The 17,637-nt window shown below is 34.0% G+C and overlaps 1 protein-coding gene across 1 annotated transcript in view; it reads right to left on the bottom strand.

Moving 5' to 3' along the window:
* LOC108300239 (solute carrier organic anion transporter family member 1B1) overlaps positions 1–17,637 on the bottom strand; it is a 122,852-nt gene that overhangs the window by 43,620 nt on the left and 61,595 nt on the right. The window contains exons 4-8 of the mRNA XM_017522945.2: positions 13,502–13,643; positions 11,502–11,634; positions 9,918–10,039; positions 8,115–8,261; positions 7,817–7,915 (exon numbers count right to left, since the gene is read on the bottom strand). Of these exons, the coding sequence (XP_017378434.1) occupies positions 7,817–7,915; positions 8,115–8,261; positions 9,918–10,039; positions 11,502–11,634; positions 13,502–13,643 (643 nt within the window). The remainder of the gene's footprint in view (positions 1–7,816; positions 7,916–8,114; positions 8,262–9,917; positions 10,040–11,501; positions 11,635–13,501; positions 13,644–17,637) is intronic.

Here is a 17,637-nt window from a genome sequence, read left to right as displayed (position 1 = left end):
AGAGGCCACAGAAGCTCTGCCTGGGCTGATGGATGAAAATTTTCTCCTATATAATTTCAGTCCAGGAAGACTTGGAGGCTGATATGGTTTGGGTATTTGTCCTGCTCAAATCTCAGGTTGAAATGTAATAACCAATGTTGGAGGCAGGGCCTGGTGGGAGTTGTTTGGGTCATGGGGTAGATCCTTCCTTGCTTGGGGCTGTCCTTGCAATAGTGAATGAGTCCTCATGAGAAGATATGGTTGCTTAAAAAGTGTGTGGCACCTCACCTCCCTCTTGCTCTTTCTCTCAACATATGATGTGCCTGCTCCTGCTTTAACTTCTACCAGGAGTAAAAGCTCCTTGAGGTCTCCTTAGAAGCTGAGAGAATGCCAGTGCCATGCTTGTACAGCTTGCAGAATCACGAGCCAATTAAACCCCTTTACTTGATAAATTACCCAGTCTCATGTATTATTTTATAAGAATGCCAGAATGGCCTAACACAGAAAATTGGTACCAAGAAGTGGGACATTGCTTGCTATAAGGCTACCTGAAAATGTGGAATTGACTTTGGAACTAGGTAACGAGCAGAGTTTACAAGAGTTTGGAGGACTCAGAAGAAGATAAGATGAGGGAAAGTTTGAATTGTGACCGAAATGCAGATCATGACGTGGACAATGAAGTTCATGCTGACAAGGTCTCAAATGGAAACAACAGTTATTGGGAGCTGGAGCAAAGGTCACTCTTGTTATGCCTTAGCAAAGTAATTGGCTGCATTGTGTTCATACCCTAGGGGATCTGTGGGAGTTTCAACTTGAGTGATGACTTAGGACATCTGATGGAAGAAACTTCTAAGCAGTAAAGCATTTAGGATATAGCTTGGCTGCTTCCAACATGTTATGCTCAGATATGAGAGCAAAGGAATGACCTAAATTTGAAAGTTATATTTAAAGGGGAAGCAGAGAATAAAAGTTTGAAAAATTTGCAACCTAACTCTTTGTCAAAGAAAGAAAAAGACTCTAAGTCAAAAACTGTCTCAAGTTGCAAAAAGGACGTTATAAAATGATTTTTAAGTTTATTAACCAGGAATATACAATTATAAATATATATTCACCCAATCTCAAAGAGCCAAAAGCTGTAAAGCCAACATGGACAGAACTGAAAACAGAAATATAGAGAAGTACAATACAATCATCTCTTAGTATCTGTGAGCAACGGATGTAGGACTCCCTATGAATACCAAAATTCAAGGATGCTTAAGTCTCTTATATAAAATAGTGTAGTATAGTTAGCCCTCCATAATAGGCTGACTTTATAATACTAGGAGGCCTTAGTATATCTCATTTTCAATTGTAAATAGAATGATCAGACAGAATATCAATGAGGAAACAGAAGACTTGAAAAACATTATAGACCAAGTTGATGTAATAGACACATAGAGAATACTTCACTCAATAAAAACAGAATGTATATTCTTTTCAAATGGAAATGGAACATTTTCTAAGACAGACCACATGTTACATCACGCAACAGGTCTTGACAAATTTAAGATTAAAATCATACCAATTATCTTTTCTAACTACAATGGAATAAAACGAGAAATTAATAGTAAAAAGAAAAGTAGATGATTTCAAAAATATGGCTATTAACAAGCTCTTCAATAATTAAATTGTCAAGAAATCAAAAGGGAAATTAGAAAATATTTAGATGCAAAGCAAATCAAAAACAAAACACTCTAAAACATGAGATGCAGCAAGAACAGTAGTAAGAGAGAAGTGTTTAACAACAAATTTCTACATTTGTATGGTAAATTTTATTCTCAAATCCACCAAACAGAGGTTATTTCTCTAATTTATGGTCACTAGCAGCATCTGGCATGATTTGCTCTCAATACACACTGATAAAATTCACATAATTATGCTAGAAAACAATTATTTCAAATAAATAACTATTTTACACCTCACAAAATTATAAAAAGAAAAACAAACAGGCCATAATTAGCAGAATAAAAACAAAGATTAGAGAAGAAATAAAGAATAGCGAAAGAAACAAAAAATATCAGCACAACAAAGTGTTGGCCTTTTTGGAAGATAAGCAAAATTGACAAACTTTTCACCAAGAAAAAAAGACTCAAACAAAATAAGAACTGAATATGGAGACATTGAATTGATGCTAGAAAAATAAAACAATCATAAGAGACTACTATGGGAAATTATACATCAAAAATTAGATACAAAAGAAATAATAAATTCCTGGAGACAACATAACTGCTTCTTCTGTGCCATTAAAAAATATTATTTCTGGAATTTAAAAAAATACAACATGAACTTCATAGTACATTTAGACCTTTAGCAGCAGAACATACCAAAGAGAGTAAAGAATCTCAGAGCTTGAAAACCAGTTTTATAATCAACTCCATCAGACAAAAATATAGCAAAAAAAAAAATGAAAGTTGTATTGACTGTGAAATAATTAGATTTGATTTCACAGGAGATTTATTATTTATTTATTTATTTTATTTAACTAAAAGCAAAAAAAAAAAAAAATCCTTAAAAATGACCAAAACATCTAGGAATGTGGTTTCTTTCAGTCTCTAGATTATGGAGTCATAAGAAACTTTAAGGATCATTACAGATGACACTGTATAGAAAGGATTATCAATGCTATCAAAGAAAATCATGATAGGGAGAACATCATAAAAGACTAGAAGAATTACACCATTTAAGATGCTATTGTTGGTATAAAAAAAAAAAAAAACTTGAAAGTCATCAAGTACAAAACAATACATTTCTACCTGAGAAAATTTTGTTCAGATGTTGTGCATGAATTGATAGAATTCACAACATGGCTAATCAAGAAAATTATGAAAGAGATTATGGATATTGAAAAAAAACGTGGGTTGTAAAAAATTTCAAGATATAGGTATTGGAGAAATTCAAGAGCTAATACATACCTCATCAGGGAAATTAACAGAAGATGACTTGATGAAGATGATTACCCATGAACTAGCATCATATGATGACTAGATCTGCTAATATGTTTTACAAGTTTCTTACTCTCTCTTTTTCTCTCTCAGGAATTCCAATGGATCATAGGTCTGATTTCTTTACAGAAAGAAACCACAATTCCCGGGGAGCTAGCGCACTCCATTTGGAGGTTAGGGTACATTCTTATTTTTTGAATTACCAGATTTCTTATTGATTCTTTTTCATCTTGAAGGGCTGGTGTTCCTTTAACAGTGGTAAAAATTGAGTATGGTCAGTTGGGTTAATTTCTGTGTATCTTCACAGGGATAAGACTCTGTACAAGATTCTTATTTGTAGCTAGATTCTTGTTCTCAGTTTCACAGGCAATGTATGCTGGCAAACTATTTTTGAAGCCAGTCACAGTGGCTCAAGCCTGTAATCCCAGCACTTTGTGAGGCCAAAATGAGAGGATCACTTGAGACCAGAAGTTTGAGATCAGCCTGAGCAACATAAAAAAATCCTGTCTCTACAGAAAATAACAAATATTGGCCAAGTGTCATGGTGAGCGCCTGTAGTCCCAGCTACTTAGGAGGCTGAGGTGGGAGAATATCTTGAGCCAAGGAGTTCAAGGCTGCAGTGAGCTATGGTTGCTTCTCTGCACTGTAGCCTAAATAACAGAGTGAGACACAATCTCAAAATAAATAAATAAATAAATAAATAAAATATATATATATGTTTTAAATTGAGCTCTGATTCAGTAAATAGTGCTTAAGAGTAGTGGCTGGCAGATAAGCTGTTACTCAAGGGCATAGCTCTTTTGTTTTTCAGTGTGTTTACAACAGTGCCTGTCATAGCAGAAGAGAGAGATGACCCCGTTAACAGGCCCACTCCTGGGCCTTGGGGGAACCCCCTCTGGCCACTGGTACCACATTCCTGTTTCCTTTGTTAGGTGTTCTGGGCCATGGAGCTCCCTCAGGCAGAGGCAGCAGCAGGCAGACAGGACATAGTTTTCCTGGACTAGGCTTATGAAAAGAGGCATGTCTCATTCTGCACTGGCCCATGAACCCATGCATCTCCCCCATCTCAGTGTTCTCAGATTGGGGGCTCTTCCTCTGCTTCAGTGCTGGGCACCAATCTTAGCTTGCACTCCATAGCTATCCACTGCAACCTTGAGGCTTTGGGTCTATCCTTTGGCTCCACTGTCTGGTCTCTCTGTTTCCTACACTGGGGGATCTGAAGTGCTCCAAGGACACTGAGGAAGTACTAAGGAAGTACTCAGGTGGGGGTACTGGAAAAAACCTCAGGCTGAGCAGTGGAGGTTGCGCTGTGCACATGTTCTTGCAGGTGTGGCCAGGCAAGAGTACTGGGAGAGACTGGCAGGCAGAAGAGTCTACAATACAGTTGTGTCCCAGCTCACAGGAAAGTTGGCCGTGCGCAATTTTGGCTCAGTGATCAGGTGAGTTGAGAGCTACCTGGTGGAAGAAAATGAGCCTTGAAATATTTGGTGCCTATGATTGCATTCTGCTGCAGCTACCCAACATGCAAACCACCCTGGGTTCAATGCTGATTGTAGATCTGTTTCTGCCTACTCTCTGGGCAGATGCCCATGCATGTTCCAAAGTCTTCGGGGGTCGTGAGTTCTCTTGTACTAGGATCCCAGATGTCAGCAGTAAGAGTAGGCTGTCCCACTGCCACTTTACTCACCCCTTAGCTAGAAGCCATTCAGGGCTGGAAACTATCTCTGGTATTCAACAACCCTGCACAGGGTTTCCAACTTTCGCTCTCTTTAGCCTCAGTGTCTCTGTCACCTCTCTATTGACTTTCAGTGCTTTCTCTCAAAAAAAATGTTCTAAGTACATTAGTATACTCAATATTTTGGGCTTCTTCAGTGGAAGTGATGCTTTCTGAGTGTGTCTAGTTGGCCATCTTGTACCATCTAACAAGTTTTATTTCTTATAATAGATTTGTGTATATTTTATGGTAGTAAATGAAAAAATGGTTTTGTATCTAAACATATTTTATACATTCATGACATACCTTTTTTTTAGGGTTTTCTATATTTCTGCACTATGCAATTCATCTACAATTTTTTTCAAAGTGTCACAAATCCCCCCAAATTTTTTCAATATGTTTATTGAAAAAAAATCTATGCAGATTTGGACCAGGGTAATTTAAACCTATTGTTCCTGGGTCCACCGTATGTTTCAAAATCTGTTAAGAAGGTAGATTTTATTTTAATTGTTCTTACTACAATAAAAGAAAAATAACAAATAAAAAAAGCATATGCATACAGAAACACACACACCATAGAAGTCTGTGGCACAATTATATGGTGCCATTACTCTGATCTATAAGAAAATTCATTAATCTCAGATAATATTGACTTGATGAAAAACTATCTAGAAATAATTTATTTTCAAGTTACACATATTTGGGTTTAAATTTGATTTATATGATCATATTGTGTCATAATCAGCAACTCAGACAGACTTCAGGAAATGATTGGTTAAATCAGGGACTCCCATCTACATGCAAAATATTCATCACCTGTCACAATGTGATTTTGATTACTTTTTTTTTCTGTTCTTTCACTGTTCTACACATAACAACTAAGGGTCATAATCTCACTAGATAAGACCTGAGAAAAAGTTTTTCTTGGCTCACTCACAGTCTTAAAAATTGAAAAATTCTATGTAAAAATTTTGGTTTTGGGATTTTCTTGGAAACTAATCAGAAGTCCTTGTCAATTCAGGGCCTAAATTTGTGCATTAAAAGAATAGGCCAGAGCTGAGGAACACATGGGCTTTTGTATGTGTGGGGAGAGCAGTTCATAATCAGAAAATTCTTCCTCTTCTAACCATCGCACCCTTAATTCCTGTTCCTGACACTCTTTACTCATTTATTTTATCTCTTTAGCTATTTTAGGCATTGGAGTTTGCCAAAGTATACTTTCTAATAAGTGAAGCTCATAATCATCCCTGAATAAGAGAAGATATAATAATATCTGAACATGCAATGTTAGAAATTGTGATAAATTCTAAAATAATGTAAACATTTCTGAATACAGAGGTCATAAAATCATTAACCTAAAAGTATTTATCATTTATTTCTGTACTCTTTGTGACAAAGCAATGATGAAACTGGAGTTGAATGAGTAGAAATAATTTACATAATGTGTAGCTACTCTAAGAGATATGTCTAAAATTGAACATATAAAACATTATATCAAGTGTTTTCTTTATAGCTTTAGATTAGCAAACACTTTCCAGTTTCTGGCTGCTGTTGGCCCACTGTGATGTCTACCCCAACTTAGAAATGAATCCTTTGATCTCTTTGGAATAATCTATTGAAGGCCTGGTGAGATAGAAAATAATATTTATTTATTCACAAATGTAACTAATTATTATTTGCTAAGATATATGACATTCTGTCATGTGGTAGAGATGGCAGGTAAGCACACAAATATTAATAGCTAATTGTGAGAAGAGTCACAATAAAGGCATGCTCTTGGTGTTTAATTTGGGACCAATGGAAAGTGGTGAAGTAAGACTTCTCTAACAAGAGCCACATTGAAGAAACTTCAAGAACTATGCAAATGAAAAAGAGAGAAAAGTTTTACAAAGTGTAAATGCAGGGAAGTGTGAGATTACAGGACACAGTAACTCGGTCAATGATTGAATAAGGTGTAGATATTCATCAAGAGAAGGAATATAGTGAAACAAGCGGGTTTGGAGTTAAGATGAGGGTATTAGATTTTGACATATTGTGCCTAGATGCTAGTAAGACATCTAAGAAGGGAAAACATGAAGAAGAACCAGAAATATCAATTAACACAAATGATAGAAGTATACTCATTTACTATCTATAGTAAATTATGTAGAAGTTGATTGGGTTTCATTAATAACAGAAGCAGATTATACCAGATTAAGAAGTGGATGGGAGGTGAGAAGGTGAGCTATCTTATCAAATTTAGCTGATATTTTCCTAGGTGGGTGGCTCCAAAGAGGAATAAAAAAAAAAAAGAATCAGCTAGAAAGTTGTGTGGGAATATTTCAAAATGTAGATATGTATAAAGATGGGAAATACTTGAGTGTGTGCTGAAGAAAAGAGAAGGTAGAGGCAAAGAATCAGGAAGAGACTCTAAACTCCAGGTAGATCTATTTTTCCACTGAGTTGGGAAGAAGATAAAGATAGATATGGTACAAGAATATTTTCAGGAAAAGGGGCCTAAAGTTGAGATAATTTTTATAATGTGGCATCTCTTTCATCTATGAGATAAGAAGGAAAGTATGCTCTGAGAATGAAGAAGAAATCATAGATTTTATTTACGTGTCCTCTGCTTTATTCCTTTGTTCAACAAGTATTTACTGAATGTTGCCATTAGCCAAGTCCTCTGCTAGAACCAGGGAAAATGATCATAAAGTATACAGTGAAGTCTCTCAAACCACTCCAGCCATAAGTCAATGCAGCAGCCACAAGAAGACTTTAGCAAACTTTAAGTTCTACACATCAACATCCAAACCACTATCAGCTGAAAAATCAAATTTACTTGACTGGTTAGTCATTGGGGAGGGAGACTTTTTGTATTTGGTTATTTTGGACCAAGCTCATGAAAATAAATTTGTTTATATCCTCTCATGTTACAGTTAGTTGTAAAAGATAGTATAAATAGGAGCTGAATTTTATATTTATTCTGACTAATAATGCATTTATTTCCTACTTGTAACTTTCTAATTATAGTAAGCAAAGAACTATTGAAAAAGTAAATTCAATTATTTAGAAAAATGTTTGTGTGTGTGTGTATGTGTGTGTGTGTGTGCGCACGCACGCTTAGAAAGACATTATCATGGTACCTTGTTCTGGTTGTACTTACTTAGATCTACATATCCAATATCCACATACATTTTAGAAAACAGATATCCCAATGTAAAGCCAATGACTGGACCAATCACTGCTATTGCATTCAACATACCTGAAAATATTACAAAGCAATTTTAGCAGATGCCAAGAATGCATGGTTCTTATTCACCATGTTTTCAGAAGAAATACGATACAATACATATACCCAAATATATGTTCTAAAAGGTAAAATAATAAGTTTAGTAACTCTACTATTTTAGAGTTAGATAGAGGGAAAGTGATAATACAATTTAATATTTGGTGTACATTACCTAAATACAAAGAAGAATGCCCTTCTGTAGCAAAATCATCAATGTAAGAAATTCCCAATGGTGCTATGGGAGCCTCCCCTATTCCACGAAGCATATTACCCATGAGCACAACTATCCACATGTATGACCCAGATTCCTTTAAACAACCTATGTAGACAAGAGAGGGTTTCATTTCAAACATGAATTTTAGCATTCCTATTGCAAATTTAACTACATGTAAACTCTTAATTATTCTACTAATGTTTTTTATTTTCAAGTATAACTAATTTATATTCACTTTGCAAACTTTGAAAATATAGTACATTGGTCCATTCAGATGCTGCTAATAAAGACATACCTGAGACTGGGTAATTTATAAAGAAAAATGGTTTAATGGACTCACAGTTCCTTATGGCTAGGAGGGCCTCCCAATAATGGCAGAAGGTGAAAAAAGAGCAGAGACGTGTCTTACATGACTGCAGGCAAGAGAGCTTTTGCAGGGGAACTCTCATTTATAAAATCATCAGATCCTGTGAGACTTATTCATTAGTATGAGAACAGTATGGGGGAACGACCCCATGATTCAATTATCTCCACCTGGCTCCACCTTTGACATGTGGGGATTTTTACAATCAAGGTGATATTTGAGTGGGGACACAGTCAAACCATATCATATAGAAAAGCACAAACAAGTAAAACTTACCTGTAATCACATTACACACAGAAGATCACCTCAAGGGTTTTTATATACTTCCAGATTTGCACAAAATATGTGCATTATATTCATTATGTCCATTATATATTTAAAAATCCAGCTCATATTATTAAATGCTATATGCAGTTAATGCTATAGTATAATAATTGTTCCATGTTGTTAAGATTTCTTTAATATCAAATTTTTAATGACTGGACAGTAGTGTGTTGAATAATTTTCAAAATGTATTTATCTCTTATTTTTTAATTTCAATTTTTTATTGTTTTATTCTGTAAGATATGGCTATAACTGTAAATAAGTCCTTTTGCAGATTCCTGGTTATTTCCTTAAGATTAATCAATAATAATAGAATTTCAGACTAAGTAAGTATATTTTTATTCTTAATATATATTGATAATGAAGCTCCAGAAAGATCTACAAATGTATACATTCCCAGCAGTATATAAAATGTGAAATCTTTTTTGCCTCTACCTCATTTTCGTATATTTTTAGTCTTTCTCTATTTAATAGTTTTAAAAAAATTTTTAGTGGTACAATTTGTAATTACAATTTGCAATTTGTGTTATGATAGGCCAAAAATCTGCAAATGATATAATCATTTGCCTTTTGCATTGAAAGCAAAGTTACATTATTTACATATTTGTACCATTGCCTACTGTTTTACTTTAAATGCATATGTTCTTTGTCAATTTCCTACTGAAAACATTCTCTTTTATGATATACTTCTAAATGCTTTTATATATAATAGAGTTATCCCTTGGTATATTAAAGAATTTGTTACAGGACTGCCTGTGTGTTCTCAAATTCATGCACACTTGAGTTCTGTAATTGGCCCTGTGCAACCCAAATTTAGAAAATGTCAGACATTCCTATAGACAGGTTTATTAGCCAGTTTGAATGGACAAAATTTGCATAGATGTGAAAACGCATAGTTTAAACCTGTGTTGTTAAAGCGTCAACTGTATACATTAACACTATGTCTGTATGTGAAAGTGAAATGTTTTTCCTATTCGTTCTTAAATTTTGCTAATAAATATCACAATAATTTTTAGAAGTGTAATTAAATCTATACATTTTAGACGACTTTTACTGTCAATATTAATTCTTACCTTTTCCAACTATTTCAGGTGATGTTCTATTGAGTGATAAAATTGGATTAATTAAACAGGTGGCTAAGGTCGATGTTAAATTTTTTGATGAATTGATATTAGTTTCTTTAGAATACCTGTAACTGTAGGAACATCACTGAATTAAACATTTTGCTTATCTATTGAGTATTTTCACCTTTCTCAGAAATACAAATAAAAATTTCCCATTATTTACACCATTATCTTCTCCAAATTACCAGAATCCTTTCTGTCAATTTCCCAGCATGTGCTGTAGGAGATGTGATGGGTAACAGTGAAATGGGAGTGTCCAGTAAGAAAGGTAACTCAGTCCACCCCAGGCAAGGTAAGTTATCATCTTGATATTATCCTAGGAGTGGTTATATTTTGATCAAGTTATGAAGTATCCTGGTTTCACCTTTTTAAAAATAATTATTAATTGCATATAACTATTCATCCTTTTAAGTTATCTTCAAATATGATCAAGCAGTCAGATTTTCTTTCATGGACACATACACACATGCTCTAAGGCCTGACTCTTCAAAATGTGGTAAACATAAAATCTAATCCATTTCAACTTGATGAGAGAAAACGTGATAGGAATAACAGAGATGTTACTGTCCATAAATACTTAGGTATCATGTGAGCTCTAAAGGCAGCCTACTATATACCAGACATTATGCTCAGCTTCAAAGAAATAGAAATAAAACATACAGATTTTGTACTTAGGAAATTTTACAATAATATAAATATACATGATAAAAGATATAATAAGTTTAATATACAAGGTCCTGAGTTGTAACAAAGACAAAGGATATGATCAGCTTTGCTTGGAGGTTGCAGGGATAGATCAGAGAAGACAGCTAAAATGAAACTTGAAGATGAATAGAACAGTGGACAAACAAAGGTATTCAAGGCTATAGAAATAACAGGTGCAAAGGTATCACATATTATGGCATAGATAGAGAAATGCTGCTCTAGACTGTGGTCATTAATTTTAGGGTGGAATGGAAGATGAATCTGTGATAGTTGCTTTAAAGTTTTATTTTCCATACAAATCATGAAGAATAAGAAATGAAGATTAAAAAGGGAATTAGGGGGCACTGACAATATGGTGCCAAAAGCAGAGGAAAAAATGGACATGATGATGAAGACACAAAGAAAGAAAATGAATCAACAGAGTACAGTATGATGAAAATAAGCCGGAGCAGTACCACGGAGAAGAAACTTCTTATATGGGCCAAATATGGGGGAGGGGATAGAATTAATATGATAAGTAAATGGTATGATTGCTGGATAGGCAAAGACATGAAGTATATATGTTAATACTAAACACTCATAAAAAACCTATTTATTTCATTTGAAACTCTACTTTTTGTTATTTCAAAGTCTAAAGCTATGATAAATAAAGTGATTATATAGACAAGCATACACTATTTCTATATATACTTAGTGGGTATTCTTCTCAAAAGGCAAATGCCTATTTAAAGGCATAAATAAAATTCTTCTTATAATTTACAAGTTACTGATAATTAGTGGCACAGAGGTTTTTGTTTTGTTTTGTTTTGTTTTGTTTTTAACACTTACTATCCCATGAAGAAATGTGGTAAAGCAGTCAAAACACCTCCAAGTCCCATAATGAAACAACCGATTCCAATTAACTTTGGTCTGTGTAGTTTGGATCCAAAGTAACTCACAAATACAATCACAAGCAAATTTCCTAGAAAGAGAACAAAATTATGTTGATACAAGTTAGTCCAATTTTGTTTCTAGAATTGAAAGCCCCAGAATGAATGCAGAGTTCAAAACATAGTGCCTTCTCTCAAAGATGATATAATTTAATTAGGAAGGAAAATTCATCTACGTTAAACTAATCATTGAAAAGTTGTTTTAAATACAAAAAGCACTTGAATTACTTGGCAATATTAGTAACATTTTACTGAAAAATTTGGAGTTGACTCGATTAGATTGGAATGAAGAAAAATGGAGATGAATCTTCCTGATCTGATGGTAAGGTGTTCCTTCATGTATTTCTTTATTTATTCTTAATATTATTTAAATTTCTAACATGTACCTGATGTGAAGCTCAGAGCCAGAAATAAGAAAGTTATATGAAAAATAAGAAACCATGGTACCTGTCTTCAAGAAGTTTCATAGTAATAGTAAAAATAGATAGAGGGACAGAGGTGCTATTAAATCGCAGAAAGAGGAAACTTAAGAGCTTGCAGAAAGGTTCCTGGAGGAGAAACCACTTGATATGTAATGTCATGTATAAATCACTTATATTAAAAAATATACATAGAGCGTATCAAGCGGAAAGAGTGATGACCACTTCTAATCCTTCTAGAGCCTCATGCATAAAGATGAACAAATAGCAGTTAAGGATTAATGAGCATTTCTGAAAAAAGTAGCATAAAAATAGTGTGGAAGGAAAGCATCAGGATGAATAAGTACATTTTTTACTTTATAAAAACTTAGGCGGGGTGAGGTGGCTCGGCCTAATTACGCCTGTAATCCCAGCACTTTGGAAGGCTGAGGCAGGTGGATCACAAGGTCAGGAGATCGAGACCAGCCTGGCCAACATGGTGAAATCCCGTCTCTACTAAAAAAAACTACAGAAATTAGCCAGGCATGGTGGCGCATGCCTGTAATCCCAGCTACTCGGGAGGCTGAGGCAGGAGAATTGCTTGAACCCAGGAGGCGGAGGTTGTAGTGAGCCAAGATCGTGCCATTGCACTCCTGGACAACAAGAGCGAAACTCTGTCTCAAAAATAAAAATAAAAAAAAAAATTAGTATCTTTAGAAATACAAGGGCACATTGCATCCATAAAATCAGAACTGGCAGCCTAAAAGTAACAAGGGAATAATAAAGTACTATTGTAAATGTAAAATACAGATAAATATACAAATTAGAACTTGATAGGATAAGATGTATGGTGGTATCAACAAAGATTAATGAAACATAAAGAAAAACAATAGAAATTTAGAAGAAAAAAATTTAAAGAAAAAAATTCTCAGAAAATTTAATATTCAACTTATAAATGGTCTAGAAGAAAATAAGAGAACAAGGAATGACAAAAATATGAACCAGAAAATTATTTCCCTGAGCTATTATTGGAGAAATCCAAAATATCTTTAATATTTCAAAGAAAAGACTTTGTGTGCTCAAACAATAGAGTTCTAACATAGGTTGCTCCGAAAAGATTTCTTTCTCTTTAAAAATAACATCTTCTCCCAAACTTTCTTCATCTTGTGAGAGGTGAGGTAAAGTATGACATGATGTAAGTTTGCAAACAGTGAATTTGTGTAGAATCAGAATTTCTGAACTTCCCCACTATCAACATTTTTGGCTACACCATTCTTTGTGCATTATAGAATATTTAGCAGTATCCCTGACCTCTACCCTTAGATATGAGTAGCATCTCTCTCGTTCCCCAACCCCTATCCAGTTATAACAACAAAAAATGTCTTTAGTTATTGCCAAATTGCCTGTGAAAGATATCCCAGTTCATAACCAGTGATGTAAAGCATATATATATTTTTTTAACTTTGCAAGTATGGTTATTAAAATAGAAAAAAAATGTTACCAATTTCAAAGCTTCCATCAATTAAACCAACAAGAGAAGAGGATATGTCAAATCTCCTTTCTATGTGAATGATGGCACTTTTCATAACAACAGCACCTAGTGTCCTAGCAATAAAGCTGAGTGACAGAGCTGCCAAGAACATCTAAGAAAAAGCAGAAGAAAAGGGGGAAAATGTTAATTAAAAAAACTATATAACGTCAATAGGCACATGAAATTGTAACAGCTTTTCTTCTTTATTTAAAATCATTATTTGTATCTTAAAAACCATACTCAGTTTTCCCTTTTACCAGGTAATACTACTCAGCCATTTTAATGTTATTATCACTACATGGATAAAGCATCATTTCTAATTTGGTTATAATATCAAAACATTAAAGCATTACAGTTAATTTTGTTATTTACACTTAAGGTTGTTATTTTTAAATCAGTCTTATTAACTGATTTATAGAAAGCCAGATAATGTTCTCAGATGACCACAGTGATGAGCTATTCTTTATTTTCACGTGAATAACATTGGCTAACTGGGAGGAGAGTGGCAGTATATTCTCAAAGGTAGCATTTCCAGGAAGCCAGCTGAAAAATAGAACTTTGCAGAGGCAAAAACAAACAAACAAACAAATTCTATGACCAACAAAAGTAACTGATATTCAGTGTAAGATGCAGTGGTTATAGATGTTTTATTTGATAATTTCATGCTAATAAAATGTATTAATTCATCATTTCTCTTACAGTGCACATTTACATCCAAAAACAAATTTATTTGGGCTCTCTACTATTCATATTACCCTGTTATATATTACATGTTTAGATCTCCTGCCTCAAATTTATATGTAGAAACTCTAATTTCCAATGTGTTGATATTTGGTGATGGGATCTTTTGGGGGTAATTAGGTCACGAGAATGGAGCCCTCTTGATAGGATTAGTGCCCTTATAAGATGAGAAATTAGGGATTTCCTCTATTTCTCCCTCTCTCTCTCTCTCTCCCCCCCCCCCCCCCCCCCCCCCCCCCCGCCTCCCCCGGCCTCCCTCACTCACTCCCTCTCTCCCAAGACAGGACACAACAAGGATATGGCCCTCATCAGAACTCAATCATGCCAGCACACTGATATAAAAATTATCAGCCTCCAGAAATGTGAGAAATAAATATCTGTTGTTTAAGTCACCAAGTCTGTGCTATTCTGTCAGCCTGAACTGACTGAATGACCCCTTCTAATTTCCTCCTATATTCCCAGTGGTTTCTACCACCACACCTAGCTTCAATTATTACTATAGCCTTCTGAGGCATTTTTCTGCCTCTGTGCACGTCTGCCTAACAGTCTTTTCTCAACAAAGTAGCTAAAGAAGTCCTTTATAAATCAGAAATAGACTATGCTGCCCCTCTGTCTTCCCTTGTGACTTATAGTAATATCAAGTTTTTCCAATGACCTACGAGACCATGAACAACTTATCCTCTTATTTACACCTCCCCACAAATATTCCTCTTTATATTTCTAATCTTGTATTTTGTTACTCTTGTCCTTGGTCATTCCTCTCCAGCTACATTAGACCTTCTTGCTGTATATTGAGCATTCCATTACATTATATTGCTCCAGGATTTTGTTCTTGCTTTTCACTTGACATAAAATGTTCTTCCCCTTAGTCGTATTTCTATCACTCATTCCTGCATACCCTTAAAAGTTTTGCTCAATGGAACCTTCACAGTGAGGCCTTCCTCAACCACACTCTTTAAAATTGAACTCCTTTCTGCTCACAATACATTTCTTTCTTTATGTGTCTATTTTATATTGCCACAGCAGAATATTAGCTTCATCAAGTCATAGACTTTTGTTTGTTTTGTTCATTGCTCTGTCCCCAGTGATTAGGACAGTGCCTGTCACATAAATGCTTAAGAAACAGTGAGTGAATATATATACATATTGAGTTATATATAGAGAGAAAGAGAGCTACAGGAGCAAAAAGAAAAGAAGAAAAATGAAGAGCCTAAAAGAAATTATGGAACAACATCCAGCAGGGCAACATATGCATTACGGGAATACCAGAAAACAAGTAAATGAGAAAGGCCTGATAACACAAATTATGGCCACCAAGTTTTTAAATCTGAGGAGATAAAGGAACTTAAACACTTTAGAAGCTCAAATAATTCCAAATAAGGTAAATCTAAAAAAACTCTATACAGTATAATCAAACTGTCAAAAGTCACACACACACAGAGAATCTTAAAACCAGCAGCAAAAAACCACTCATTTAGTACAAGGAAGTTCTTCATAGATTACCAACAGCTTTCTCAGAAGTAACCTTGTGGGCCAGAAGGGAATGGGATGATATATTCAAAGTCCTGGGGGTGGAAAAAAACCTGCCAACCAACAATACTATATTCAACAAAACTCATAAGAAAATTCAAGATTTTCTAAGACAACAAAAATTATGGGAGTTTGTCAATACTAGACCTATCCAGCAAGAAATTCTGAAGGGAATCCTACAAGTTGAAGCAAAAGAATGATAAGCAGCAACAGAGAACCACTATAAAATATTAAATTTTCTGATCAAGGTAACTATGTAGACAATATAGAAACTGGGGGTATTGTAATATATGTGAGTAAATGATACAGTACAGAATTTTTAAAATAGCATAAAAAGTAATTAGAATTATCTGTTAATCTATATACAAAAGATGTACTTAGTGTAATTAGTAACATAAAATGAGAACAGGCAGAGATATAAAAAAGTTTTTATACGCAATTGAAGTTAAGTTCTAATATTTATTTCATATCTATTTAAAATAGATTATTAAAACTTTAAGATTTTCATGTACTCATAATGATAATACTCATGACAATATAGAATAAAAACAAATGGAAATGAGCAGGAAATAAAACTATGTCATTGCAAAATTATTAAAAACACAAAGGAAGACATCAAAAGATAAAAAGAAAATTATAGAAGAGGAAGAAAATAATCAGCAAAATAGCAAGAATAAGTCTTTTTCTATCAGTAATTAAATGTAAATGGAGTGAACACACAATGACATAGAGTGGTTGAGTGGTTTTTATAAAAAGATGAAACTACAAGAGATTCAATTTTTATTGAAAAGCACATATAGTCTAGAAATAAAAGGAGGAAAAAGCTATTTCATGCAAATAGGAGCCTACAATAACAAAGGATGCTTATGCTTATATCAGACAAAATGGTTTTTAAGACAAAAGCTATACTGAAAGACAAAGAATATTATACAAAGTTAAAAGGGTCAATATGCCAGAAAGATATAAAGGAAATACAAGATATATCTTGATTGTTTTATATCTTGTATATCCTCTTGAACCCAGGTGTTTGAGGTTACAAGTTTTAGGCTACAGTGAGCAGTGAGCAATGATCATGCCACTGCACTCCAGCCTGGGTAACAGAATGAGACTATATCTCAAAAACAAAAACAACAAGGAAACAAATTTTTTAAAAGTTGAATTTTCACGCACTAACAATGAACAGTCCAAAATGTAATTAAGCTAACCACACTTACTACAGCATAGAAAATAAAATATTTAAGAATAAACTTAACCAAGGAAATGAAAGATTTATACACTGAAAACTATGAAATATTGATGAATGAAATGAAACACAAATAAAAATTTCATGCTTAGTCAGAAGACTTAATGTGATTTAAATATCCATACTATCCAAAGCCATCTACATATTCAGTGCAATCTCTATCAAAATTTCAATGACATTTTATATAGAAAGAGAAAAAGAAATGAAAATTCATGGAAAACCTAAAGGCATTCTGAATAGCTAAAAGAATCTTGAAGAAGCACACAGTTGGATGTTTCACATTTCCTGACCTAAAAATGTACAGCAAAGCAAGAGTAATTAAAATGGCATTTCACTGGAATAAAGATAGAAATGTAGATCAATGGAAAAGAATAGAGAGCATAGAAATAATCCCTGGCATATATGAACAAATGTTTTTCAACAAGGTGTCAGGATTACATAATAGGAATAGGATAGCCTCTTCAAATGGTGTTTGGAAAACTGGATACTCACATGCAAAGAAATGAAGTTGGGTCCTTATCCTATACTATATGCAAAAATTAACTCAAAATGAATTAAATAACTAAGTGTAAGACCTTAAGCTTCCAAAAAA

Source organism: Cebus imitator, unplaced genomic scaffold, assembly GCF_001604975.1.
Source record: "Cebus imitator isolate Cc_AM_T3 unplaced genomic scaffold, Cebus_imitator-1.0 Scaffold25, whole genome shotgun sequence".
NCBI classification, from domain to species: Eukaryota; Metazoa; Chordata; class Mammalia; order Primates; family Cebidae; genus Cebus; species Cebus imitator.
Note: the sequence above shows the minus strand (reverse complement) of the source record. Positions and strands in the feature narration are given on the sequence as shown.